The sequence below is a fragment of the Prionailurus bengalensis genome, chromosome C1, assembly GCF_016509475.1.
Source record: "Prionailurus bengalensis isolate Pbe53 chromosome C1, Fcat_Pben_1.1_paternal_pri, whole genome shotgun sequence".
NCBI lineage: Eukaryota > Metazoa > Chordata > Mammalia > Carnivora > Felidae > Prionailurus > Prionailurus bengalensis.
Window position 1 is genome coordinate 94,630,345 of NC_057345.1, and position 26,205 is coordinate 94,656,549.

The window sequence follows — 26,205 nt, forward strand, 5'->3', positions numbered from 1 at the left end:
CTCAGACTAGCTTCCTTCCTTTTGGGCTTACGTCCTTTTCTATCATCAGAGACAAAGGCTGAGAAACAATCTCGAGGACCTTTTATTTCCGTTGGGTGGAATTCACAACTGCGGGCTGGGGAAGAGAGGCACCAGAGGAGAGACCATACTTTGCACACAGGCCTGTTCCATATGGGATCCGCCTGGGATGTGAACAACACGAGAGAACCCATTTTTTGTTTTATTTGACTGCTGCCATTTTATTACTCTCAAAGCACTTTCATGGCTGTGGTTGCCACTCGTTCTTCAGAGGACGAGGCTCACAGAGGAGGACCGCATGGCCCTTAGAACTGAGGGACCCCGGGATCATCTGGCTCCGTTCCTTCACACTACTGGAGGGGGGACCTGGGAGCCAGAGAGGTGAAGCTATGGTTGGCCAAAGGCAGGGCTGGAGAGAGGAAGGAGTTCACCCCTTATGCTGAGACCGAGCTGAAACTCAGAGGGTTTTGGGGAGCGACCCAAAGTACCACAGCCTGTAAAGCTGGGTCTAGAACCCTCCTTCATGTTTCCCCTCCAGACTCTCTTCTGTTGGTTTGCTTCCATCATCCAACCCCTAAACTCTAGAAGCCCCCTTGAGGTCCACGCTCTGTACTGAGACCCTTCAAAGACTTTCCACACACTTCAGGCCACCCAGAGAGCCAGTCACAGGGGTCACAAGGGCGGAGCACTCTCACGGAATTTAGCAGGGTGTGGGGGACATCATTTCCTCTCTAGACAGCATGTCCCGGCGGGGGGCAGAGACTACCCCTGTGCCCCATACAGTGTCTGACACATGGTAGGTAGACAGTAAGAATTTGGAGACTGAATGGATGATATTGGGTCTCTCAAACCTTGGAGTTACAGTATTCACTAGCAAGCTATGAAATACATTCACTGAGTCTCTGGCAGCATTAAAAAAGAGAAAGGAACAGGGAATATCAGAGTGCGTTGTATTTAGTAAGGGTAGGCGCTGATTTGTGAACTGATGTAGAATACAATTTTTACTTTGAGTTACGATATAAAAAAATAAAGTGGGGGAGTAGCTTACGGAACCCAGAGCCTCTGGGCACCCTCTGGGAGGTCAGGCAGCCCTGGGGAGATGCCCCCCGGCATCATGAATTCTCCCCCGTCTCCTCAGGGTTCCTCTGCACAAGGGCAAATCACTGAGGAAGGCCTTGAAAGAGCACGGGCTGCTGGAAGACTTTCTGAAGGAACACCCATATGGCATCAGAAAGAAGTACTCCAACTTAGACAAGGTGTCCAACGAGCCCTTGGCCAACTTCTTGGATGTAAGTGGCTCTGCCCACCTTCCGGTAATGCTTCTCATAGAGTGTGATGGACGCCCCCTCCCGGACTCGGCCTGTTTCCCACTTCGAGGAATCATGGAGCCCTGTGGGCTATGGAGGCCATGTCCTTGCCCCTCAGTCAGCTCTGCGGTGGGCCAGCGGACCCGGCAAAGGCAGGGCTCGGAATGTCACCCCCGGAGGGTCTGAGTTCAGGCAACCTGCAGAAAACATCCCTTGGGGGACCATAATCTGCTCCCAGGTGCACCCCCATGCCTTAGGAAACCCATGACTTCATCCGGGCTGGGCAGGGATGGGGTACTGGTACCCATGTGCCACCGCCTAGGATGTGACAGGTACGCCCCTTGTGCCCTCTTCCTTTCTGGAGCCTGTCTCTTCCTCATCTGTCATCTGTCACTGCAGTAAACAGCCTTTTGTTTCCAGTGCTCTCGTTTCCTTATCTCGTTTCCTTATCACGCTGGCACCCCTACCCCCCCCCCCCCCCGCCCCCGCACCGGCCCTAATTCTGACTCATGGGGAGGCTGGCAAGGTGGCATGGCAGGGGCAGCTTGGGCTGGGACTTGGGGGTCCGTACCTCGCTGGTGCCCCGTCTTTATGTCCCTGCCCCTGGCAGGAGGGCCCAGTCTTCCTGCCAAAAAGGGCCCACATTTTGATCTAATGTCTGGGGCTTGTGGGAGGGGCCAGGCGATCACGGCTCGGGTAGGAGCCAGCGTGGCGGCTGGAGGTGAAGAACCCTCCCCAAGGACCCTCATTCCCCCTTCCCCCCTTTTCTCGATGCCAAACATCGACGCTCACCCCTATGCTGTGCTCCCCACCCCTGACCCCGTGCTGTCTGTCCCCAGTGTCAGTACTTTGGGAAGATCTACATCGGGACCCCGCCCCAGGAATTCACCGTGGTGTTTGACACCGGCTCTTCGGACCTCTGGGTGCCCTCTGTCGACTGCAAGAGTTACGCCTGCAGTGAGTGACCTCCCTTTCTGGCCCGCCTCTCCAGGCTCAGACCCCAGGGCCCCTCTGCCAGCCACGGTCAAGGTGCTGGGCAGGGGGAACGTGGGTGCAGGAGAGCTTGCTCTGACGTTCCCAGCCTCCCGGTTGCGCCCCATCTCCTGGTTCAGCCCTTCCAACCGGGCCATGGATTGGGAAGGTGTGCAAATTACGGGTCTAATGTGTAAAGCACCAGCTGGAAATTAGGGAAGCTTAGGCTATTTATTTACTTATTTATTTAGTCTCCATCAGGAGCCAAGGCAAGCTGCTGACCCTTCTGGGTCCTCGGTTTTCCTTTCTATAAAACGGGGCTATTATATGCCGGTGGGTGCCTGGAGAATGAAGTGAGAGAGTCTTACTGTTGATGATGAGTAAACAGCTAATACGTGCTATTAATTTTTTCCTCCAACAACCCTGGGAGATTGGTGCCCTCTCTCCCTCCATTTACCAGAGGAGGAAACCAAATTTCAGAGAAGAAAAGAGTCTTGCCTAAGATGGCAAAGCTGGAAAAAGTCAAATGTCCATGGAAACCGCAGGGATGGCTTTTTGCTTTCCTGTTTCGTTTGGAAGCTACCCGGGTAGCACCGGGGGTCAGAGAGGTGGGTCGAGCACCAAAGAATAATTTTCTTTACTAAACTGTGTGGGATCCAGAGAGAATGGGTGCTTGTTTTCAGCAGAGAGAATGGTTAGTATTTAGACCATATTCTTACAGGGCCTGGTGAGGGTCTCAGCCCTGGCTGACACCGTCCACTGGTGAGAAGATTCTGTGGGCCTCGCTAACCCTGGGTCTGTTTCAGAAACCCATCATCGCTTTGACCCATCCAAGTCCTCCACCTTCCAGAACCTGAACGAGCCCCTGTCCATCCAGTACGGCACCGGCAGCATGCAGGGCTTTCTGGGTCTCGATACCGTCACTGTGAGTGGGGCTTTGGGTCAGCAGGCACTCACCTTTCCTCCCCAACCAGCTGCTTCACCACCTAGATGCCCAGGCTCTGGTGAGCTGTCCCTCCAGCTGCGGCTGAGAGGCCCTTTGGATCCTGCCCTCCCCCCTGCCACCAACAGGTGGCCTGGTGGGGATTTAAAAACTGAGAGGGATTTTGGCCAGCAGCTGCTGTGGCTCCACCTTCCCTCCTCCCTCCTCTCCTTCCCGTGCCAACCCCCAGAGTCCTCTTGAGAGGCTTCTCCACGCCTACTTTCCATCTTCCCAATCTTCTTCATCTATGTTTGCCATAATTGGTCCAGGATCCCCAGCCTGTGCCAGCACTGAGCTCTCTTCAGTGTCACCTGTGTGATCTCACTGGAAATGTCGTTCTTAGGAAGGTGCTATTATCCCCTTGTTCAGAGGAGGAAGCGGAAGCTCAGAGGAGTCAGTAACTTGCCCGAAGTCACACAGCTGGGAGCTGAGTGTCAGAACCCCGCCTCCCAATCTTTGAGCAGTGCCCTTGGCTTGGCCTCCCTCAGTCGCCCTGGAGGACGAATCCCCTGCCCAGGTGTCATGGAACAGCATACTCTTTCGCGTCAGAGAGCACCTGTGCCCTGTGGACAAGGGTTCCCCTGTCTGTTGCCACTTTTTGGCTTGTAAAGTACTCGACACAGGGGTGGGCACACAGTAAGGGCACAATACACATTAACTTCCTTGTCTCTTTCCTCACCCACTATCCAAGATTAAGCAGCATCCCTCCATGATTTTCACCTCAATCTTCCTTGAGTCCTTTCTGGATCTGGCTGAAGGCTCTTTTGCTTTGAGCCAAATGGGAGACACGGCTCTTCTCCATTGACAGTCCTGTCCTCAGCCTCTCTCGTAGGCAGGACAGGTGCCCACGCAGCTCAGGCCTCCCCAAGAGTCAGCAGCACCAGGCGGCAGGGGCCCAGAGCCTCTTCCTCTGTCCCTGGCTTCATTGGACCAATTCCCTCAAAACCACAGCGCAGAGCTGGGAAAGGAGGGCTTTTCTTTGCTCGAGTAACTACATTACCTGGAGGAGGGAGGGCGAGCCCCAAGGCTGATCCTGATACCCACTTGCCCTGGGATCTTCCTGCCTCTGGCTGAGGGGCCCTTGGTGGAGGTCACTCTGTCTCTCTTACAGGTCTCCTCCATCGTGGACCCCCAGCAGACTGTGGGCCTGAGCACCCAGGAACCTGGCAACGTCTTTACCTACTCTGAGTTCGATGGGATCCTGGGGCTGGCCTACCCCTCTCTGGCCTCCGAGTACTCAGTGCCCGTGTTTGACAATATGATGCAGAAGCACCTGGTGGCCAAAGACCTGTTCTCTGTTTACTTGGACAGGTAGGAGCTGTCCCAAGGCAGGGTCAGATGTCCACAGCCCAGCAAGGTCTCTTGGCTGAGGAATGTCCACCCCTCTGGGACACGGCAACTCAAGGGTGGTGTCCAGAATCCAAGAAAACCTCTCCTTGTTTCCAGGCAGACCCAACTTCTTGTCCCAAAGTCCCCCACATAGCCATTGATACAGACAGAGTTCATTGGACCAACATTTGACTTTGATTTCTGGCATTTAAAAAACGAAGCCTGACCCCATCTCTGCACGGGGGCATTTTTTCTTTTTAAAATTTATTTATTTTTGAGACACAGAGAGACAGAGCATGAGTTGGGGAGGGGAAGAGAGAGAGGGACACACAGAATCTGAAGCAGGCTCTAGGCTCTGAGCTGTCAGCACAGAGCCTGACACAGGGCTCGAGCTCACAAAGTGTGAGATCATGACCTGAGCCGAAGTCGGACGTTTAACGGACTGAGCCACCCAGGCACCCCTGCATGGGGGCATTTAACATCTTTTTTCCAAAGTAGCCAGGACTCCATAATCATTGTGGGTGTCACTGAGATTCATAGACTTCTATTTATTTTTATTTTATTAAAATTTTTTTTAATGTTTATTTTATTATTTTTTTTTTAAATTTTTTTTTCAACATTTTTATTTATTTTTGGGGGGACAGAGAGAGACAGAGCATGAACGGGGGAGGGGCAGAGAGAGAGGGAGACACAGAATCGGAAACAGGCTCCAGGCTCTGAGCCATCAGCCCAGAGCCTGATGCGGGGCTCGAACTCACGGACCGCGAGATCGTGACCTGGCTGAAGTCGGACGCCCAACCGACTGCGCCACCCAGGCGCCCCAATGTTTATTTTATTTTTGAGAGAGAGACAGATAGAGCACAAGTGGAAGAGGGGCAGAGAGAGGGAGACACAGGATCCAAAGCAGGCTGCGGGCTCTAAGCTGTCAGCACAGAGCCTGACGCCAGGCTTGAACCCATGAACGATGAGATCGTGACCTGAGTTGAAGTTGGATGCTCAACCAACTGAGCCACACAGGCGTCCCCACAGACTTTTAGAGTAGGCTCCAAAGGAGTTCCAGTCTTCTCCTTTCACTATGAAGGAAACTGAGGCCTGGGAGGGACGATCACCCCAGGAACTGGTGGCTAAGTCATACCTGTGTCTCTGTTTCTGTCAAAAATCAATAAACATTAAAAAAAAAAGTAGCAGAGGGGGAATTCAGTGACACTGCAGTGTGCCCATGTTTCTTGGCTGAGAGAAGAGCCCCGGAGTATGTGGGACCTTGTTGAAGACTCTCTCTTCTACTTGTAGCCAAAGGCCTGGGGGCAGGGGGTGGGCACAGGGGGACCCCTAAGGGTGACCTGTGCAGAGCCCAGTGGTCATGTGACCTGTGTGGTGGTCATTTCCTGACCTCCCCTCGGGAGGCAGGTGCTGCCTCGGCCGGGGGGGGGGGGGTGCTGCGCTCAGAGAGAGGATGCTGTAGCTGTCATCAGGGAAAAGCCCCGAAGAGCAGGGAGGCCCGGAGAACGCATCTGAAGCCTTCGGGGTGGAGGTGGGAGTCGAGGGCAGGGCGGACAGGAGGGCCAGGTCTCAGTGGCATCTGCCCCTGGGTGGGGATGCGGCGGCCCGTCACCAATTTCCTTGGTTTCAGGAATGGCCCGGGGAGCATGCTCACGCTGGGAGCCATTGACCCCTCCTACTACACAGGCTCCCTGCACTGGGTGCCCGTGACCGTGCAGGAGTACTGGCAGTTCACCGTGGACAGGTGAGTGAGCGGCAGCCCTGGGCCCCAGCCACGGGCTGGCTCTGGGTGTGGGGACGGGAGGGCCAGGGGATCAGCCCGGGGGGCTCTGAGAAGGCCCGCACACGGTAGCTTGTAAGACCATCACAACACGTCCTGAATTAGACGCTTCCAAGGCCAATGACCTTTGCCGATGAGCACGCTGGACATTCACCGATGCTTCATTCTTAAGAGTGCTGCACTAACTGAGCACTTACTACCTGCTAGGCATTGGGATGAGTGATAATAGGACCGTCTCGTTTACTCCCGGCGAAAACCCTATGAGGTGGTGCCATTAGTAATCCTCATTTTATAATTTACTGACCTCAAGTCTGAACCTCGTGACCGTCCCTTGAGGAAGTCAAGGAAGGAGGGGTTGTGGCTCCATTCTGTGGATGAGAAGCCGGAGTTCAGGAAGGCTGGGTGACTTGTACAAGATTTGCAGCAGGTGGATGGTGGGGAGAAAATTTGAAACCAGATCTTTAGGCGACTTGTGCAGGACTCATTCCACCCCGACTCCAAAGTCTTGCCATGTGATTTTACACTTTTTTGACGTTTCTGTCCCACAGAAGGTGGGGAAGCCTTGATTTAGCTAATGACTTGGGAGAAAATGGTTTCAGGTCTTTTCTATGAGCTCTGGAAGTGGTGCTTGGGCTTGCCCCCTGCCCGAGGATCCTGGCAGGGGAGGGAGGGTTGGATGCTGGACGTGCTGCGAGGCTGTCCTATTTCCGCTCTGCAGGGTTACGGTCAATGGCGTGGTGGTGGCCTGCGATGGTGGCTGCCAGGCCATCCTGGACACAGGCACCTCCATGCTGGTTGGGCCTAGCAGCGACATCCTCAACATCCAGACGGCCATTGGAGCCACCCAGGACGAGTTTGGCCAGGTGAGGCCAGGCCCATTTCCCCCGAGGGGCTGGGATTTCTCCGAACACCTTCACAATGGCCTTCCAGCTCCGCCCACCACCGCCCTTGAGGCTCTCATGTCTCGTGCAGCTGCAGTGGCCCAGGTCTGGCCTCCGGGTCTCCAGGAGGGCCATGCATCCCTGAGCTCTGCTGCACCTCCTTGTTCCTTCACCACCCCACGGGTCTCCCTGCTTCCTCCCTGACAGCTAAGAGCTCCCAGTGTCTTGGCTGAGACTGGAGGGGAAACACTGAGGCCAGTCCCTCTGTCTCAAGCTAGGGTCTGTCCCTGCACTGACTGACAGCAGGTCCTTGTCATTGTGACTCTTGAGGCCTGAAAAAGAATCTCCCTAGAGTCCTCTGGGTGGGCAAGCCTCTCCCCACCGCTTGGCTCCAGTGCAGAAGAAGGGGCTGTGCCTGGGCCCTCCTCTGCCTCTTCCAGCCAGATCACATCCCTTGCCCATCTAAGAGGACCTCCTTCTGGTCTTTAGTTTGACATCAACTGCGGGCAACTGAAGAGCATGCCTATGGTGGTCTTTGAGATCAACGGCAGGAAGTACCCACTGCCCCCCTCTGCCTACACCAGCCAGGTATGAGTCTCAGGAGAGGAAGCCTGGGTTCACCCGGCACCCCTTCTCTCTCCTGGCAAGTCAGCGAACTTCTTTGGTGGCGTGGCCCAGATGGAGAGTGTGGGAGGTACATGTAGATCAACCGGCCTTTCTGAGTGGGGCCCTGTTGTCCTTGGGCCTCATGTGTGGCTGTTATGGCCTCATCCTGGGAGACATGGGGTGGAGAGAGCCCAGCGGCTTGAGGGAGGGTGGGGTAGGCAGGACCACAGCTCCCCATGGGAACCTCCATCCACTGTTCTAGCTTCTAAGCCCAGAGCTCTGGAGCTTTGTCCAGGATTTTTGTGGATAGCCTGGGCTTTGTGGGGACCCAGCCCTTATTCCCCCCTGACCCACTGGCCTCAGCTTTGGCCTGGCCTTGAGTATATACAACTAGTAAGGCCTTGCCCCCCCCCCTCCCCCCGCCTGGTCTGGCTGGTCCTCAGGGCAGTAGGTGCTAAGAGGAGGGCTGCAGGCTAGAGAGGACAAGTGAGGAGGAGCGGGGTCAGGGGACCATCCCAAGTGATCTTGCATTACATCACTTGATTTTCTGAGTATCGGTTTTTTCACCTTGTTGAGCGAGATGAGTCTGATACTTGTCTGCTTACCTCGGAGGGTGATTTCAAGGATGACAGGAAATAATAAGTGAGAGAGTAATTGTGGGGTGTGGTGGGGGAGGCTTGCCATCGGATGTGGTGACTGTGGTTGGGACCAGCTTCATCTCAGCCTTGCCTTTCCCAGGATCTGGGCTTCTGCGCCAGCGGTTTCCAGGGTGAGGGCGACGACCCGCTGTGGATCCTGGGAGATGTCTTCATCCGGGAGTATTACAGTGTCTTTGACAGGATCAACAACCGCGTGGGGCTGGCCAAGGCCATCTGATTGCACCGCCGACCGTGGAACACGCATGCACTCCCTAAGCACACATGCATGTGCACACACACACACGCACACACGCACACATATGGACCAGGTTTTCTGGCAGATGGTTCTCAATAAACACCATATCGCTGCAAAGTGTGGCTTCTGTGGGGCCAAAGCCCTGCGCCCTTGTGGGGGTGGGGAGTGACTGTCATGTGGTACGTCTGGCAGCATTGGGGCTTCGTGACTGGGGGAGGGTTCAGGACCTTGCTGGTGGGTGGAGACTTTCACAAGGGAATTGGCCACTTCAAGCTTAGGCCAGGTAAAACCAAGGCATGTCTTGCCTCTCTGTTCTCTCACTCTAGATCTTTCTGGGGAAAGGGTACAGCAGGGGAGACCTTTGCAGGACGAGGCTGGTCCCTGAGGAGCAAGGGGTGTGGGGCTGAGGAGAGAAAAGCTCTAGGTCCATTAAGAAAAGGGCCTTGGGGTATTTTGAAGAAGACAGTGGGGTAGACAGAAGGCACGTGGGAAGATCTGAAGGCCCTGAGGTTGCCATTAACCTGGGGGAAGAACCACAGCTGAGAGTCCCATCCTCAGTCTTAGAGGCTCTGAACCTGACCCACCAGCACGTGGAGAGTGGCTCCATCCCTGGGACAGACCCACGTTCAAGGGCTCTCAGAGGCTGCCAGTCAAAGCTCACGCCAGTGCTCAGTGCTGACTGCTAGAGCTGAGTGAAGACCCCCTAGTGCTCAGCCAAGACCCCAGCAGTCGGTGGCCAGACCACTCCTGCTCCCAGGTTCCTGAAGCTTCTTTCTGGAAACAGAGAGGCCGCATGGAAAATAGAGATACCAGAGGGTTAGAACAAAGGGATCCAGGTGGATTTAAGTGGTTTTCTCACTTATGCTACCTTGAGACCATATGGGGGTCAGGCAGACGAGCTTCCTGGGGGGATTTCAGTGCTCAGAGCCCCTTGACGGGCCCCCTGCAACAGTGCTCTGCTGATCTGCACACGTTTGCTCCCTCGACCCTCCTTCCTTTTTCTTTGGGCCGCTTGTCTTGGCAGCCTCCCAACAGGAGGCAGTATAATTGATCAGGCTTCTGTTTTCTAAACCACAGCCAGTCTGGCCCCCCATTTTGGGACTGGGCTTCAAGTCACACCTGTAAGTAGCTGAACTCTCAGAAAGGGAGCTGGGGCTGGGTTAGCATCTAGGTCCCGCCCCCGCCCCTCCTAATCCTGACCACACTTGCCCTGCAGACAGCTGAGGAGCAGGTGAGTCACACAGCAGTCTTGGAGAGCTTGATGCCTCGGATTTGGCCAGGAGGCTTCACAAAGGACAAAGGAGACTGTGCTTTAGGAAGAGGAGTGGGGAGAGGGGCTTGGCAGACGAGATCCTGTTAACAGGCTCCCCCGGGGCCATCTCTTGGGGTCTTTCTCAGCTGTATGCAAAGCCAAAGAAGATGAGGAACCCAGGGCAGTGGAAATGCTGTCCCCAGTGCCTTTGTGGGTCTGTGGAGGAGCAGCCAGCACGGGGCCCCGGAAGCACCCAGTGGTTTCTGGCAGGAAAGGAGCGGAATTGGACTGTGGGGGCCTACGTGGAGGAGGAAGGGCTCAGGCGGCAGCCCCAGCTGAGCCGAGGAGCCTGGGGTGGGTTGGGGCAGAGGCTACGGGAACACATTCCAGGACCTCAAGAACACAGGATGGGCCTTGGGGTTTGGTTCCTACAAGGTCAGGGAGGACAACATGGCGTCAAGGAGTGAGTTCTGGCTTTGGGCGACTTTGCCAAGCCTCGCTTTTCTCATCCAAGACCAATACTGTCTGTTTGCCAAGCATGAGACAGAACTGGGCCACATTCATTATTTTTAGGCTTCTTGTAGATTAAAAAAAAAGTCCCGAACAAGCTCACGAAAATTGTGTCATATTTTAATGGCTTACACTTAGCAAATTGCATTTTAAACATCCAGACTTCCATGAGAGATCATGTGGAAAGTCTCCACATGATGATTTTCATAAATGGGAGGCTTAGACCGAATGGCCCCCCACTGCTGACCCTAGCCCACTGGACCCCGGTGGCGGTCCCTGTCCTAGGTGGTTAGTGGCCAGTCCCTCCCTAGGGTTTCTCCCCGCTGCAGAGAATACCCTGCTGGAAAGGTTCTCCGCCCTCCAACCCCTCTGTTCAGTTTTCACTTGTCCTTCAAACCTCAGCTGAGTGCAAATCTTTCCAGGATGCTCTTGACCAGGCTGGATTGGTTCCCTCCTGTGCGCCCCCTGTGCCCCGTGCTCTCCTTAGCACAGTGCTGATCGTTCTAACGTTTGTTTCCTGTCTGTCCCCCTCACCGACTGGTGGCTCCCTGAGGACAGACACTGCGTCTCTCATTTTGATATCTTGGGTACCTAAACCATGGAATGCCTTCATCAAGTGTTGCTGATATGAATAATATCATCAGCGAATGAACAAATGAATGATTCAATCAGTAAGGTCCTCAAGAGTTGCACTGCTCGCTGCTGGTCTCCCCCTTTTCTCTCGGATCCTTGCAACCACCCACCCACCCACCACACTTGGGCCCTCTCTGCATCTTCTCCCTCTCGTTGCGGAGCCCGCAATGCTCCCCTTTCTTTGCTGTCCCTGGGGGATGGCTCACCTTCAGTGGGACAATGAAGGGGCAGAAGGCAGCTGCCGCTGCCTCCAGGGCTTTAAGGTTCTGCCGGAGGGGCCCACACTGGGCTCTGCACCAGGCCCCGCTCTCTGGTGGGGGGGGGGTGTCTGCCAGGTGATGAAGGGGCCTTGGAAGGGCTGTCAGCACATCTGCTACTTGCTTGTGAAGAGGGGCCACCTGGAGGCCAGTGGGGAACTGCGATGCTGGGCGGAGGTTCCCGCAGGGCCAGCTGCTCACTCCCCGCTCCCCCACCGGCACCGGCTGCTGACGAAAAAGCCAAGGCAGGGAGACCGCAGCTGGGAAGCCTCAGTGTTTGCTCCGGTCCCCGCCACAGTCTACCGCCTTAGCCACACCTAACCCGCTGCAGAGCTGGCCTCAGGGCCTTTGTGCCTGCCATCCCTTTGCCAGTTTTTCTCCTTTCCGTTCTCTCTGACCTATGACTTGCTCCTCATCCTTCCAGATCAGCTTAAGTGTCCCCGGAGGTGACACCCCTCTCCGCCAGACTTTCTCTTCTAGCTTCCTGATTGCTCAGTGGGGATCTTTACAACAGATTTGTCCTGTCGTATTTATTCGCTTACACATCGGTCTCTGCCTGAGCGTCTGGTGGACAGCATGGGCATCCTTCCTCTCTGAGTCCTCCGTGCCTGGGGTGGGGGGCGGGGCGGGGGCGCCGGGCACACCTTGGAGGTTGAGCAAGCGCCCAAGGGTGGTTTATGCTGTGTGACGTGAGCGGGCGAATCTATGGCCTGGTAGCATGAACCACGAGTGCGGGGAAACACAGGTTCACGAGGATGTGAGCGTGCATATGCGCACACACACGCACGCACAGATGCACACAGTCAGGCACACGTGCTGGCCCAGCGCCCCTCCCTGTCCCCCCCGCATACACAGGGGCAGAGGCCTCGGCTCGCAGCCCCATCCCCCCCCCCCCCCCGCCCTCTGTCCTTCTCCCTCCCCTGTCACTCAGTTCCAAGCCAGTTCCTCTCATGCTAATGAGAGGAAGCTTTGGCCAGAGAGAAGCTTGGAAAGGAAGTCTTTGAAATGGAAATGTTATGACAAAATGATGGATTGTTTTCTGAGCTGTGCAGTTGGTTTCTTGCTGGCAGCAGCAGAAGGGAGGCTATAACTGAAGGCGGGGGTGGGGGGGGGGTGGGGGGGGTGGAGGGGGGGTAGAAGTTTGCCCCATGTCAGGAAGCCCTAGGCAGCAAGAGAGGCAAGGGAGACACACTATAAGAGCAGGAGGTGGGCAATGGAAAGAGGGGGTGAGGGACAGCCTGGGGCAGGCAAAGGGACTTGGCCTGGCCACCGCCCAGGAGCCCTGGTTGTGGCCACTCCCTCACACCCTCCCCCTACAGGCCAGGGCCTGCAGCAGCTCCTTGCTGAGAACAGGAGGGGCTGACCTTCCGCCAAGGCCATACCTAGCACCCTGCAGGGCTGGCCTCTGGGCCTTTGCTCCTGCTGCTTCCTTTGCCGGGAGCCCCGCCCACTTTCTCCAACCTGTGAACTGCTCTTCATCCTTCAAGACCAGCTTAAATGTCACTTCCTCTGAGAAGAGCCCCTACTGCACATGATGCCCACCTCACCCAAACCCTCCAAACCCCAGCAATGCTTGCTCACTGACCCCTGGCTGCTCGGTTTACCCAGGGCTATTTAGAATTGTCACCTTATTTACTAAAAAATACGTTTCGATGGAGCACCGGGGTGGCTCTGTCGGTTGAGCGTCCGACTTCGGCTCAGGTCATGATCTCACGGTGTGTGAGTTCTGCACGCCACTTCGGATCCTCTGTCCCCCTCTCTCTCCGCCCCTCCCCCACTTGCACGTACGCTCTCTCAAAATAAATAGACATTAAAAAAAGTGTTTTGAGTCTGTACTGCGTGTGAAGCACTGTTCCACGCACTGAGTCCCTCGGTAAACACGCCGTACAGAAGCCTCCACTGCCATGGAGTGCTGTGGGGACGCGGATATGTGCAGGCTGTGTAGGATGTGGGCTGGTTTTAGGTGCCATGGGAGGAAGTGGAAAAGGACAACAAATGCCATGAGAACACATACGCTTTAAAATGAGGTGGGCAACACAGGCCTCATGAGAAGGGGCCATATGGACAAAGACATGCAAAAGGGGGTGACACACGGATATGAAAGAGGAACAAGCATTATAGGTAGAAGGAATAGTGTGTGAAAAGTAGCCAGCACTTAACAGACAGAAGTTACCCATAGGTAAATATGGATACATTATCATCTGCTTCCCCCTCGTACCTTTCTGAGATGACCCTTTGAGGGCAGGGGTCATATCTCAATCCTTTTGTATCCTTCATAGCACTTCGCGTTTGACACAGCCTAATGTTCAGCGGAGGTGTGTTGAATGAATAAAAGAACTCCAAATTGTCCTTGGGCGGCCCGACTCAGCTCTTGTCCTGGAGCGCCCTCTAGTGATCCAATTTCAAATGCCAGCTTTGCGTACCTTTTTGTATCCTGCAACCTTCTTTCTCTCCACCCCAGCAGGCCACCTTGGCAGGTGTTGGGGGCAATAGTCAAGCACATCATAGAATTTACTAAGTGCCTACTATGTCCAGGGCACAGTGCCTGCTTCTGCAGGAGGCACAGACACAGGGGACACGGTCTCTGTCCTCAAACCCCTCACTCACTGGACCCCTCGAGGGCTGGCCTTTCCCTTCTCTGTTTTCTGATCTCCTCCTCCTTTGATCTTTCTGGATCATCTGTAATCCCAGGATAACATTTTGAGCTAGAGCTGGCCAGGGAAAGATATGCCTGCTGTGTGTGCTGAGGGGCTTGGGGACAGCATTAGCCCATCCAGGCGGGCAGGGTAAGCCTTCACCCCAAGGAGTTAAGCTCCAGTGGGCCTGTAGGCAGCCAGGACCGTTGGGGCCCCGGGGCTGGGGCTAGAGACATGCAGAGCCTGCTCTGCTGGTGGAATCACACCTCCTTTAGGAGGACTGCTCATGGCTCTGGCCACCTCCTCTGGGCTGGTGACCTTGGTCTCCTCCGCATGACACCGAAGTTCCATCTATAGGTAATGAGCTCCCCCACCTTTTTGTCCTTGCCCTGTCCTCTGGCCCCAGCCATGAAACTTGAGAGCCCCTTTCTTTCCCAGGGCTCTGTTTAGCACGGACACCAGAATAACTGTGTCCTTAGAGCTTTATTTTTAGGGCCTCTGGGAGGGAACAAGGAGCTTCTGGAGAGGCTGCTCGTGTGTTGGGGAGTGTCCTGGGCTGGGCCCAGCCATACCTTCCGCAGCAGCTTTGAACCGTTGCCTGGGAAGCTCTGTAAGCCAGGCCCTCCCCAGGGAGTGCCAAATCGGAGGCTCAGTCCTCACATCAGCTCCCTGAAGGGCGTTTCTCATCTGAGGGCATCTCCAGTGCCCCGGCCTGTGTCCCCGTTGGGCTTGGATAATATGCAAAGAGTAGAGAATCCGTGACCACTTTCCTGGGTCTGCACGTTCCCAGGGAGTCCCAGCCACAAGCTGGTCAGGAAGAGAATGAGTGGGGACCCGAGAAACCTCAGAAACCATGGCCTTTGGCCTGACAGTCAGGTGGACCAATGGACAGGCTGGTGCAGGTGCCATGTGGACATTCTAGTCACTTTGTGGCAGCTGGGTTATGGATTTGGACTGCATCCTAGGGACTTAATTAGATTCATGAGGGAGAGGAAGGGGTTTCTTCTGCCCACGGGGTGCTCCCTGGTCAAGGTCACTGGGCACTCGGGACTGTGCCTCCCTCACCCCTTCCTCTCTCTGACCACCTCCTCCCCTGGTGTGGTGTCTCAGGCCACTCAGGCCGCCATAACAAATCACCACAGACCAGCAGCCGAAACAATACACATTTGTTTCTCGTGGTTCTGGAGGCTGGAAGCCCAAGGTCAAGGTGTTGGTGGGGCTGGTTTCTCTGGCTCCGGGGCTTCCAGAGGGCTGCCTTCTGTGCACACACACCCCCCCCCTGTCTCTTCCTCTTCTTCTAAGGACACCAGTCACATTGGATCAAGGCCCCACCCTTATGGCCTCATTTAACCTCAATTGCCTCTTTAGAGGCCCATCTCCAAATGCACTCACTGAGGGGATTTGGGTTCCCGCATTGATTCTGGAGGGACACAGTTGAGTCCATTACGAGTGGGATCCTGAGTGACCTCCCCTCCCCACTGTGCCTGTGACCTCTACACCTCTTTGCTGCTCATCGGTCCTTCTCCATCCGGCCCCCAAAGTAACCCCTCCCCCTAGGCTGAAATTGCCCTGGTGGCTCAGAAACCCCCAGCTCATTCTGGGGCTAGTCGGCCCCTGGGGGCACAGGTTCCAGGTGGGAGCAGCATGTCTCCCCAAGCGGAGGAACACTGAAAAGTCACTTCTCCCACTGGAAGTACCTGAGCTTGAGGGTGACATGGGGCTTCCCGTCTTCCCCGTGTAGCCAGGGGGCCTGGCCCGACGTCTGGGGCTAACAACGTGCTGGGCCTTGCCAGAGTGCACTCTCTCCTTCTCTCCCACCACGGATTTACAAAATGCCTAGCGCAGAGATGCTGGAGTCACAGTGGTGGGCGAACCATGGTCTTTGTCCTCGTAGCGTGTTGCAGGGACGAGAGCAATCGGGAGCTTTATCATGGTGAGATTTATTGAGAGGGACCATATTTTACATTTTAAATACTCTGTCTTATTGTTCTCTCGATTGATTGCAGAGTCCTAAAAAAAGCTGGTAATTCTGAAATCAAACTCCATCTGCCAGATTGTTTCTTGTGCCAGCGAGTGTCCCAGTTTTTAGTCTAGAAGGTATAGCCCCCATTCAGCCTGTGCTTCTGAGCCCCTGATGTGGCGTAGGGAGCTGAATGGAGGAAAAGGGAGAGGGTCTGGCATCGGGAAACCGTCCCCATTCAGGGGCCCCCAGGCAGGTGCCATGCTGGCTCATGGAAGCCTGTCCTTGTCTCCGGCGGTTCTAGGACCGGCCCCCCCTGCTTGGCTGCTCCAGATGGGCCACCTGGACTTTGACAGCTTCTGGACAACCTACAAAGGGCCCCCAGGCGGGATGTGACCTTTATAATCCCAACAGGGTTTGCTAGAGGGTCTGAGAGCGGGAGCCAGAGGGCAGCTGAGAGCTATGACCTATGGGGACAGCTAGGAAGGAGACTTTCAGCGGGCTGCCGGCGACGGAGGCTCAGCAGTGCTCCAGGACCAAAGCTGGGCCTGGTGAGCGGAGAGAGGGAGCATTTCTAGGACTTGCCCTTGAGGCTTTGGGCAGCTTTGACTATCTTCCTCGGTCTGTTGGTGGGAAGCCCCAGTGTATCGGGCCCTAGAGCTGAGGACCCTCACAGCAGGCTTCCTGGCCCTACAGAGGATGTTGGGGAGGGGTGTGGGGAACTAAAAGCCATGACTTCTTTCCTTGATGAAATGGGACCTGATTCTCCAGGGTGGGTGTTGTCCAGAGACTCTGTCATTGGACGGCAGAGGCTGGACCTCTCAGGCAAGTCACTTCCCCCTTGGGGGTCTCTGGTCCTCACCTCTGCCATCATCACCACCTGACACTCTGAAGGTGCTGATCCCAGCTCTCCAGCCCCAGTGTGGGCACGCAGCTGTAGTCCATGGGCTCTGGATGGCTCAAAGGGGAGTAAACTAGAGCGACGTGTCCCCAGACAGTTGGGTTTAAGAGCTATGGTGTCGACCCACTCTACCTCCTGGCCAATTTCTTTATGATGGGTATGAGCTGTGTTAGTTTTCTATTGCCAGGGCACCACGTTGGCACAGACCTGGTGGTTCCAAACAACGCAAATATATTATCTCATAGTTCTGGAGGTTGGAGGTCAGCAGGACGGCCCTCTTTGGGGGAGTTCTGGGGGGGTAATTTGTGTGGTTGCTTTTTCCAGTTTCTGCTGGCTGCCTGCATGCCTTGGCTGGTGGCCTAATCACTCCAACCTCCACTTTCCTTGGCGCCTCTCCTGACTCTGGCCTCTGCCTCCTTCTTGTAAAGGCCCTTGTGGTTACATGGGCCCCATTCACAGACTCCGGGACAATCTCGCCACCTTGAGATCCTTTGCCGTGTTAAGGCAACATACTCAAAGGTTTGAGGGATTAGGAGGTGGACATCTTTGGGGAGCCATCTAGGCCTCCGTGAGGCCTAGAGTTTCTGGGGAGGTGGGGGCTCCCCCTCCACCTGCCCACGACTATCCTCCTTAGATGACCATCAAGAGTCCTCTGCCTTCAGAGCACACCTTGCCTTTGTCCTCTGGGGGTGACCTTCGTTTACGGCTGTTGCAGGACAAACTCATTAGAGTACCATCCAGCTCCCTCAACATCAGCGCCCCTCCCCCAAACCACAGCAGGATGATCTCCTTAACAAAAACTCAGTGAGGGGCGCCTGGGTGGCGCAGTCGGTTAAGCGTCCGACTTCAGCCAGGTCACGATCTCGCGGTCCGTGAGTTCGAGCCCCGCGTCGGGCTCTGGGCTGATGGCTCAGAGCCTGGAGCCTGTTTCCGATTCTGTGTCTCCCTCTCTCTCTGCCCCTCCCCCGTTCATGCTCTGTCTCTCTCTGTCCCAAAAATAAATAAACGTTGAAAAAAAAAAATAAAAAAAAAAAAAAACAAAACCTCAGTGAGCTGAGGGCCAAGACATCACCTCCAGACACTTGTCCCCTCAGATCCCATGCCCAGTCTACCAAGCCTCGCTTTTCTTTGAATGTTTATTTATTTTGAGAGAGAGAGAGAGAGAGAGAGAGAGGCAGACAGAGAGAGAGAGAGATCGAACACACATGAGTGGGGGAGGGGCAGAGAGTGAGGGAGAGAGACTCCCAAGCAGCATCTGAGCTGATGCAGAGCTTGAACTCATGAACCGTGAGATCATGACCTGAGCTGAAATCAAGAGTCGGATGCTTAACTGACCGAACCACCCATGTGCCCCTCACTGTCTTCTTTACTGAGCATTGTTTCTACGAAGGGAGGGAGAATATTTGGCTTATCAGTGTCTAAGCTTAGGGAGAGGGCACCACTGTAGGGGAAGGGAAGGAAGGAGCCACTGCTAAAACCTGCAATTGACGACGCTGGGGTGGGGGGGGTCCCTCTGAGGTCCTAGGGCTGGCGCTTGGGCCCTTCTGGGTGTCGGACTTGGTGTCAGGGAGCATGTGGTCACCGAAGCCACGAGCGTGAGGAAGATGGCCCTGCCTTGATGCTAAGTTTTGGAGAAATAAATACAACTGTCTTGTTCTCGCCATCGGTTTACAGAACTTCTTCTACTTAGAGGTGTGACTGGCTTGAAAAAGAAGCCAGTTTTTAACAGTTTAGATAAATTTGAGGCTGTCAGACTGGGTTCAATTTCGACCCTGCCATTCATTAGGCCCTGTGATCTTGACCTTCCCGGGCCTCAGTGTCCTTAGCTGTAGAATGGGAATACAAGAACTACCTACCAAGGGCAGAAATAAGGAAAAGTGAGGAAATGAAGGTACAAAGGGGTATGCCACGCAGGAATGCTATTGTTATAAAGGGAATGTGAGCAGGCTGGGAAGCATTCAGCAGCGGGAGTCCAGGGACCAGGATGACAATGGCACCTTCGGACAGCCCCTATGAGGTAGCGGGCGGTTGGAGTGGTCTGGGAGTTGAGCTGATGTGGGAGACCTTATGTTTTCATGTGGTGAAAACACTCATAGCCCTCTCCCCATGTGCTCCTCTCTTATTTTTTTTAAGTTTATTTATTCTGAAAGAGAGAGAAACATGTGAACAGGGGAGGAGCAGAGAGAGAAGGAGAGAGAGAGAAGCCCAAGCAGGCTCCTCGCTGCCAGCGCATAGCCTGATGTGGGGCTCGAACTCACGAACCGTGACCCGAACTCAAGAGTTGGACGCTTAACCGACTGAGCTACCCGATGCCCCTGCTCCTCTCTGTCTGACCATCGCCGCCTCAGGCCTGACTCCACTTTGGCAAATAACGTCCTATGAACTGCTTTACTCTGCGTGGTCGGCGGCCTGTCAAATGGCTTCCAATAATCCCGGCCTCCGCGGATTCATGCCCTGGTGTAATGCACTCCCTCGAGTGTGGCCCGGGTTTACTGAATTGCAAACAGAATGCTCAAAGCGATGGAGTGTCACTTCCAAGGTCGTTTTGCAAAGACAAACAACTCTCTTGCTTGTTCACTCTGAGGAAGCAAGCTGTCCTGTTGTGAGCTGCTGTATGAAGAGGTTCAGATGGCAAGGATCCGACGGTCAATCTGCAGCCAACAGCCGGAGGGGAGCTGTCCCCCTCAGTTCAACAGCGCTGAAGAAAACCCGTGGTCGGTCACGTGAAGGAGCTGGAGACATATCCACCTCCTTTTGAGTCTTCGGGTCACTGCAGCACCGGCCGACACCTTGGGCATGACAGGCCCTGAGCCAGGGGACCCAACCCAGCTGAGCCTGGATTCCCGACCCACAGAAACCATGAGGCAATAAATGCAAGTTTGCAGCTGCTGAATTTTGGGATAATTTGTTATACAGCAAGAGATAGCTAATGCACGCTATAAAGTGTCGTTCAACACTAAGGAATCTCAGTATCATTGAACTTTTAACTTGGTGAGGGCAATATAGAACACCTACTCTGTGCCAGGTGCATGGTGTCAGGGTTCTAAGGTGATGGAGATGAGCTGGACAAGACCCCACCCTCCAGGAGCTTCCAGTGGATGGGGACAGGTAGACATGGAACGGGCAAGGTGAGATCAGAGCAAGCCTCATGGAGAGAAGAGCGTTTAGAGTGTCTTGAGGGATGGGGAGGATTTCAAAAGGCAGAAATAAGGTAAAGGGTATGTCACAGCGGAAGGAACAGAGGTGGTTTAAAGTGTTTTTTTTAAATTTTTTTAATGTTTATTTATTTTTGAGACAGAGAGAGACAGAGCATGAGTGGGGGAGGGTCAGAGAGAGAGGGAGACACAGAATCCGAAGAAGGCTCCAGGCTCTGAGCTGTCAGCTCAGAGCCCGACGCGGGGCTCGAACTCACAGACCATGAGATCATGACCTGAGCCCAAGTCGGAAGCTCAACCGACTGAGCCACCCAGGCTCCCCTGGTTTAAAGTGTTTTTAAGCATGGGACACGGAGCCGACCACAGAGGAGAAAAAGCTGGGCAGATTTGGCTCCTCTCATTTGGATGGGGTTGACACTAGGTGAGATGGGGGAAGGATACATCTTCCGGCAGCTTCCCAGCAATGGCGACGGCGCAGAATGGTCAGGCGAGTGTGGGAACTATAGTGTATGGGAGGTGGGATGGAGGAGGAGGAAGGGACTAGAGGGCTCTACCTAGAGTCTGGGCTCAGTCATCCTGGCTCTCCTGAGACAGCACTGTGAGGAAAGCAGAGAAGGGCGATGGGGAAGCATTGATACCTACCGCGGAGCCCCTGGCTTCCAGTCCTGCTTGGCCACTTGTTCCCTGGAGCATCTCGGGCAAGTTATGTGATTGCCCTGTGATTGCACCGCCTCATGTATAAGGTCAGGCTCACGATGCGTCCTACCTCATAGCGCATCATGAACCTCAAGCGGCTCATTTACATTAAGCATCTTAGAATAGCACATGGGTGGGGGCGGGGCCTGGGTGGCTCAGTTGGTTAAGTGTCTGACTTGTGCTCAGGTCATGATCTCAGGAATCGTGATTTCAAGCCCCGTGTCGGGCTCCGTGCTGACAGCTCAGAGCCTGGAGCCTGCTTCGGATTCTGTGTCTCCTTCTCTCTCTGCCCCTCCCCCATTTGCATTCTGTCTTTCTCTGTGTCTCAAAAATAAATAAACATTAAAAAAAAAAAGAATAGTGCAATAAATGCACTAAATGCATGCAATAAAGGTGGGTTACTGATATTTTTCAAGAGACGTGATCTGCTCTTTGCAACATCTCTCTTTCTTTCTCTTAGTGTTTTCCTTCTTTCATTTCTGGAGCATCTGTCATGCACCAGACGCCGTGTGGGGAATGGTAACATGAAAAGGTCACAGCCGTGGCTCCAGAAGGGTTTGCAACTTACTGGTGAGTTTCCAATCTAGATTTTATGCACCTTTCATACAACGTCAGCTGCGCACGGACCTGTCACCGTCCACCTCCCCCCTACTTTGCATAGCACCTTTTACTGTTTGCTAAGCAATTTCATGTATTATCTATTGAATTTCTTACCATAACTTGTCTGGTGGATGAGTGCCCTGCTGGGCCCTGCGGCCAGCACAGAGCACGGGGCTCCCCGCTCTCCTGGGCAAATGGAACACAACCCAGACAAAGGAGTAAAGTGATGCCTAAAAGGAAAAGCATCTGCTTTTGCAGAGTGTGCTTGGGGAGTTTTCTTCTCCGGGTGAGTGGGGCAGAAATAGAGGGTGTGGCCAGCGGGGCTTGGGGCCCCTGTTCTCACAGCCAGGCAGAGCAGACCTTGTGAATGTCATCTTGCTAGAAAACGCCTTTTATGCTGGGCTGCCTGTTTTGCCTCCCTGCTCTGCTCCAGGCCTGTGTCACACCCCCACAGTGATCTTGCCTCTCTCCTCCCTCCTTGCCCCCAGTCCCAAATACTCCTCAGTCCCTGGGAAAGGACTTCAGGGACGTTGTGGGTGAGCGAGGCCAGTGGTGTGCATGCATGTGTATTGTACGGGGTTAATTCTTGGCTTCAGGGGTCCTTTACTGGGACCCAAGGCAGGGAAACCAAGCCATTAAGAAACTCCACAACGTGACTCAAGCATCTGAGTAAAAACAAGTCCATTTCACGAGTCATGAGTGGGAGCTGTTTCCAGAACCTGCTCGGGCACTCTGCTCAGATGGCTGTGCACCAAGCAGGCTTGGGGAGCCGGGGACGGGGGGACTTACTTGCCTGGCAGCCCCGGCACCCTTCAGGCTTGCTGTGCCTCCTCCTCTCCCTCCCACCCACTCCTTGTCTGTCACATCTTTAGGTCTCCTGCTCACCCCCTCCACCCCCATCGCCCAGGAGGCAGCAGCGTGGGGGAGGGGAAAGGTCAATGCTGTTGTCAGGCAACCTTCTCCCCTTCCCCGCTCCAATCCTTGACACAGTCACGAGGGGCCACTCTGCATCCCAGTGCCCTTTGTGCCCAAGGTGGGCTCCATGAGCCAGGCACATGGTGTTGTCGGTGACCACGCAGGCTCTGGTATCACTTTGGGCGTGTGATTTAACCTCTCCGAACTGGTTTCCTCATTCGTAAAGGGGACTTGATAATTTTTATGGATTGAATTCCTTCCCCCCTCCCACCCCCAACGATATGGTGGCATCTTCTCAGTATCTCAGAATGTGACCTTATTTGGAGATAGGGTCCTTCCAGAGGTAATCCAGTTAAAATGAAGTCGTTAGGGTGAGTCCCAATTCAATGTGACTGGTGTCCTTATAAAAAGGGGGAAATCTGGGGGCGCCTGGGTGGCGCAGTCGGTTAAGCGTCCGACTTCAGCCAGGTCACGATCTCGCGGTCCGTGAGTTCGAGCCCCGCGTCGGGCTCTGGGCTGATGGCTCGGAGCCTGGAGCCTGTTTCCGATTCTGTGTCTCCCTCTCTCTCTGCCCCTCCCCCGTTCATGCTCTGTCTCTCTCTGTCCCAAAAATAAATAAACGTTGAAAAAAAAATTAAAAAAAAAAAGGGGGGAAATCTGGACACAGAAACAGACCCAGAGGGAAGATGATGTGAAGAAGTTAGAGAGAAGAAAGCCATCTGTGCACCAAGGAACCAACCTGTGACCTTGGACTTCTAGCCTCTAGAACTATGAGATGATGCATTTCGGTTGTTTGAGCCACACATTCTGTTATTCACCAGAAGACGCAGAGGAAGCATCTGACCCGATTCCCCATGGCGTAGAAGGGAGAGACCCCATTTCCTCTCAGAACAAATGCTCAGTTACTGTAAGCTGGGCTGCCCCCCCCACCCCGCCCCCGCTCGCGTGGAGGTGACTGCGGCGTCAGGGAGGGGCTGCGGGCTCGGGGTGCTGCTCCACCAATGCCTAGATGGTGAGACCCGGGCAAGTCACCGGGGTTGTCAGAATTTTAGTTTTACCAACTCCACCCAAACCCTCCTGAATACCTCAGAGGGTTACTGTGAAGTTCAAATGAGATAAACACACGCGTGAAATCATTTTCCAAACTCTGTGGCATTGATTGATTACTGCTGTAGTCATTCCTGGGATAGGAGGGGATTCTGAGAACACAGAGAACTGTCCAGGGAAGCTTGGAGGTAGACATTCCTTCTTCGTGGAAAATGTGAGACTGTCTTAGTCTCACATGTGAGTAAGTACCTGAGCCCACAGTGGCCCCTGGTGCTTACTGTCCCCATCTGAACTCAGGTATGCTGCAACCAAGTGGCAACAAGGGCCCTACTTACATTTGGAACAATTTTTTGAGATCCCACATGAATGGAGAAATCTACTATTTATTTAGTGCCTGTGCTATGCAAGGGGGCTTATCGTTGACGTCTCATTTGATTCTCTTCACATTTCTAATAGAAAGGCACAGTGGGTCCCAATGTACAGTTGAAAGAACTGGGTCTCAGAGAGTTTGAGTAAATTGGTCACGGTCACGCAGCAAAACTGGGATCTGAACCTGGACCCATCATGTTAGTCCTGTAAAACCAGGATTCTCTTCTACATACTGACCCTCCAGATTCAATATGGTGATTTCTGCTTGTGCTTCCCAAGCAAGGAAAGTGATCTGCACCTCGTTTCCCTAAAAAAACCACCCACCTATTGTGAGAACAGTTGACCTTGAACATTTCACTTCTAGATGATGCTTCAGAGAAAATTGTAACAAGCCTCGGGACAGCTGAAGACTTCTTTCCTCTCCAAGCAACTATTTTTAATCTTAGTGTTTTCCCTCTTTCTTCCCCTTTATCCAGCTTCAAAGGGAAGGCCGGAGCTGAGTGCTCTACTGAAGCTTTTTAAAAAGCCCCTTCTATTTCCAATGCGCTGGACTTCAGCTACCACCCCCCCACCCCCCGCCCCCAGTCTCTTAGCTCCCAGGCCACAACCCTTCTCTTCCTGTCTGTGCCCCTCTGTTGTCCTCAAGAAGAGACAGACAGCCACAGGCCCAGTCTCTCTCTACCCCCTGCAGTGAGGTCCCCACTCTCTCCAAGATGAGGCAGATGACTCTGTCTTGGGAAATGCAAACCTTGTTTTCCCTTTCCCCACCCAAAGGGAAGCATCGTGATCCTTTATTCTTCAGCACTAGAAGGGAACATTTTTTTCTTTCAGCTCTTTCCAGCAAGAGCTCCCTCCTGGACCAAAATCTGTGTCCAGCACTGGTAGGCACCCCACCCCCCCGCCCCCCAGGGCTTCAGATTCTTTCCCAGTTGAATGTGGTGACTGGCCTCCCAGTGGGGTTGAAAGCGGTGGGGAAACCCAGCTTTCATTACTCCCTCCCTTCTGTGGGTTCTGTCCCAGGACCGGGTAGACGGTAAGCCGCACGGGGCCACTTTCCCTCCAGTGTGAGTGAGCCAGGGAGCAGGGAGTGAGCCAGGCTTTCTCCTCCTTCATTGGGAGAGCTCTGCTTCATAGAGAGGCCACTTCTACTCCCCAAGGGCAGACACCCCTCGTGGCCAGCTCTGTAACCCCAGAGCCAGTCTCGGCATCTGGCCCACAGCTGGAATGTGGAGAATGTTTGGGGAAAGAAGGAGCGTGCTGTCTATACCCCCAAGAAAGTGAATTAGGTACACGGCGGCAACTACTGGTTATCTTCTGCTGCTTGGGATCTTAGACAAAACTGAGAATTCAGACCTGCGTGGAAAATGCTGTGCTGGGAGGTTACTTCAGCCCAAAGTCTCCAGGTAGCCGTGTCACAAGTATCATCATTTTGGGGAGCGTGGGGGAAGTCGGGGGCCTCTGCCTCGGCCCACCTGTGGCCTTGGCTCTGCCCTGGATTGGTCCTTTGTTTCTCTTCCTCCTGCCCTCCCTTCATTTGTTGAGCGTCTATTATGGATCAGACACTGTGCTGAGCTTATAACACTAAAAAGGCACAGCCGTGGTCCCTGAAGGGTTTACAAGCTGCAGGGGAGTTTTTATCCTAGGCTCCCTCTACCCCCATCCTACCTTTAGCGTGTTTTACCTTTGTGAAGGAATTTAAAGTAGTATCTGATTCTCACAATAACCTCAGGAGCTTGGAATTATTTATTATCTCTGTTATATTAATATTGATTGTATCTGTGAACCGTGGAACAATAGGGTGGGTGGTGGTGGGAAGGAGGGGGCTCAGACATGGCCCCTCAGGCTCAGAAGGACAGAAGAGCCATCCAGAATCCCTCCTGAGGACCACTGCCTTTCTCTCCCGGTGCATCTGACTGCCGCCTCGGCAGCGGGAGTGAAACAGCATTCGTCATCTGGTGACATTTCACAGGCAGCTTTTCACCTCCGCTTCCCCTGAGATGCTATAACAAAAGTTGTCTGATCTCCCCTTTACCCATCACCCCAGGCCCTTGCCACCCCCAGTTCCTTTTCATCTGCGTTTGAGGGCAAACGCTCTCCTGTCTCTAGGACGCGGCTGGGCAGACACTGGGTCTCTGGGGAGACCAGGGTGACTTTCTTCCTCTCACTTCAAAGGGCCTTTGGAGGCTCCATTCCACAGGGTGAATGCATTTCAGTTTTTAGGAGACTGCAATCAGCTGTCGAGTGGCACAGGGGCAGCCTTCCTGCCTCCTCAGCAGCTGGTGTGAGGGGATCTGAGTGGACCTCCAGGGGAGGGGCCTGCTGAGGTCAGGGCAGCCGGTTGGGGCGCAGGGGAGCGTGAAGGGAGCAGTCCAAACCGACCCAGGAGGCCGGACTGCTAGGATGCTTGAGGAGGGTGGCCTTCTGAAGGCTCAGGGTTCCACTGGAAAGCTGTCAAGGCCCCTGTGAGCGACCTTCAGAGAGGTCCCCTTGGCCTCCTCTCATCCT

At 54.3% G+C, this 26,205-nt stretch overlaps 1 protein-coding gene across 1 annotated transcript; it reads left to right on the forward strand.

Moving 5' to 3' along the window:
• Nucleotides 1–1,145: 1,145 nt before the first annotated feature.
• Nucleotides 1,146–8,886, forward strand: LOC122479629 (chymosin-like; the record flags this gene model as incomplete). Its single annotated transcript, XM_043573411.1, has 8 exons — nucleotides 1,146–1,307; nucleotides 2,165–2,282; nucleotides 3,104–3,222; nucleotides 4,391–4,590; nucleotides 6,239–6,352; nucleotides 7,107–7,251; nucleotides 7,759–7,857; nucleotides 8,614–8,886. Coding segments are annotated over 8 exons (1,095 nt in total), but the record flags the coding sequence as incomplete, so codon positions are not given.
• Nucleotides 8,887–26,205: the final 17,319 nt, after the last annotated feature.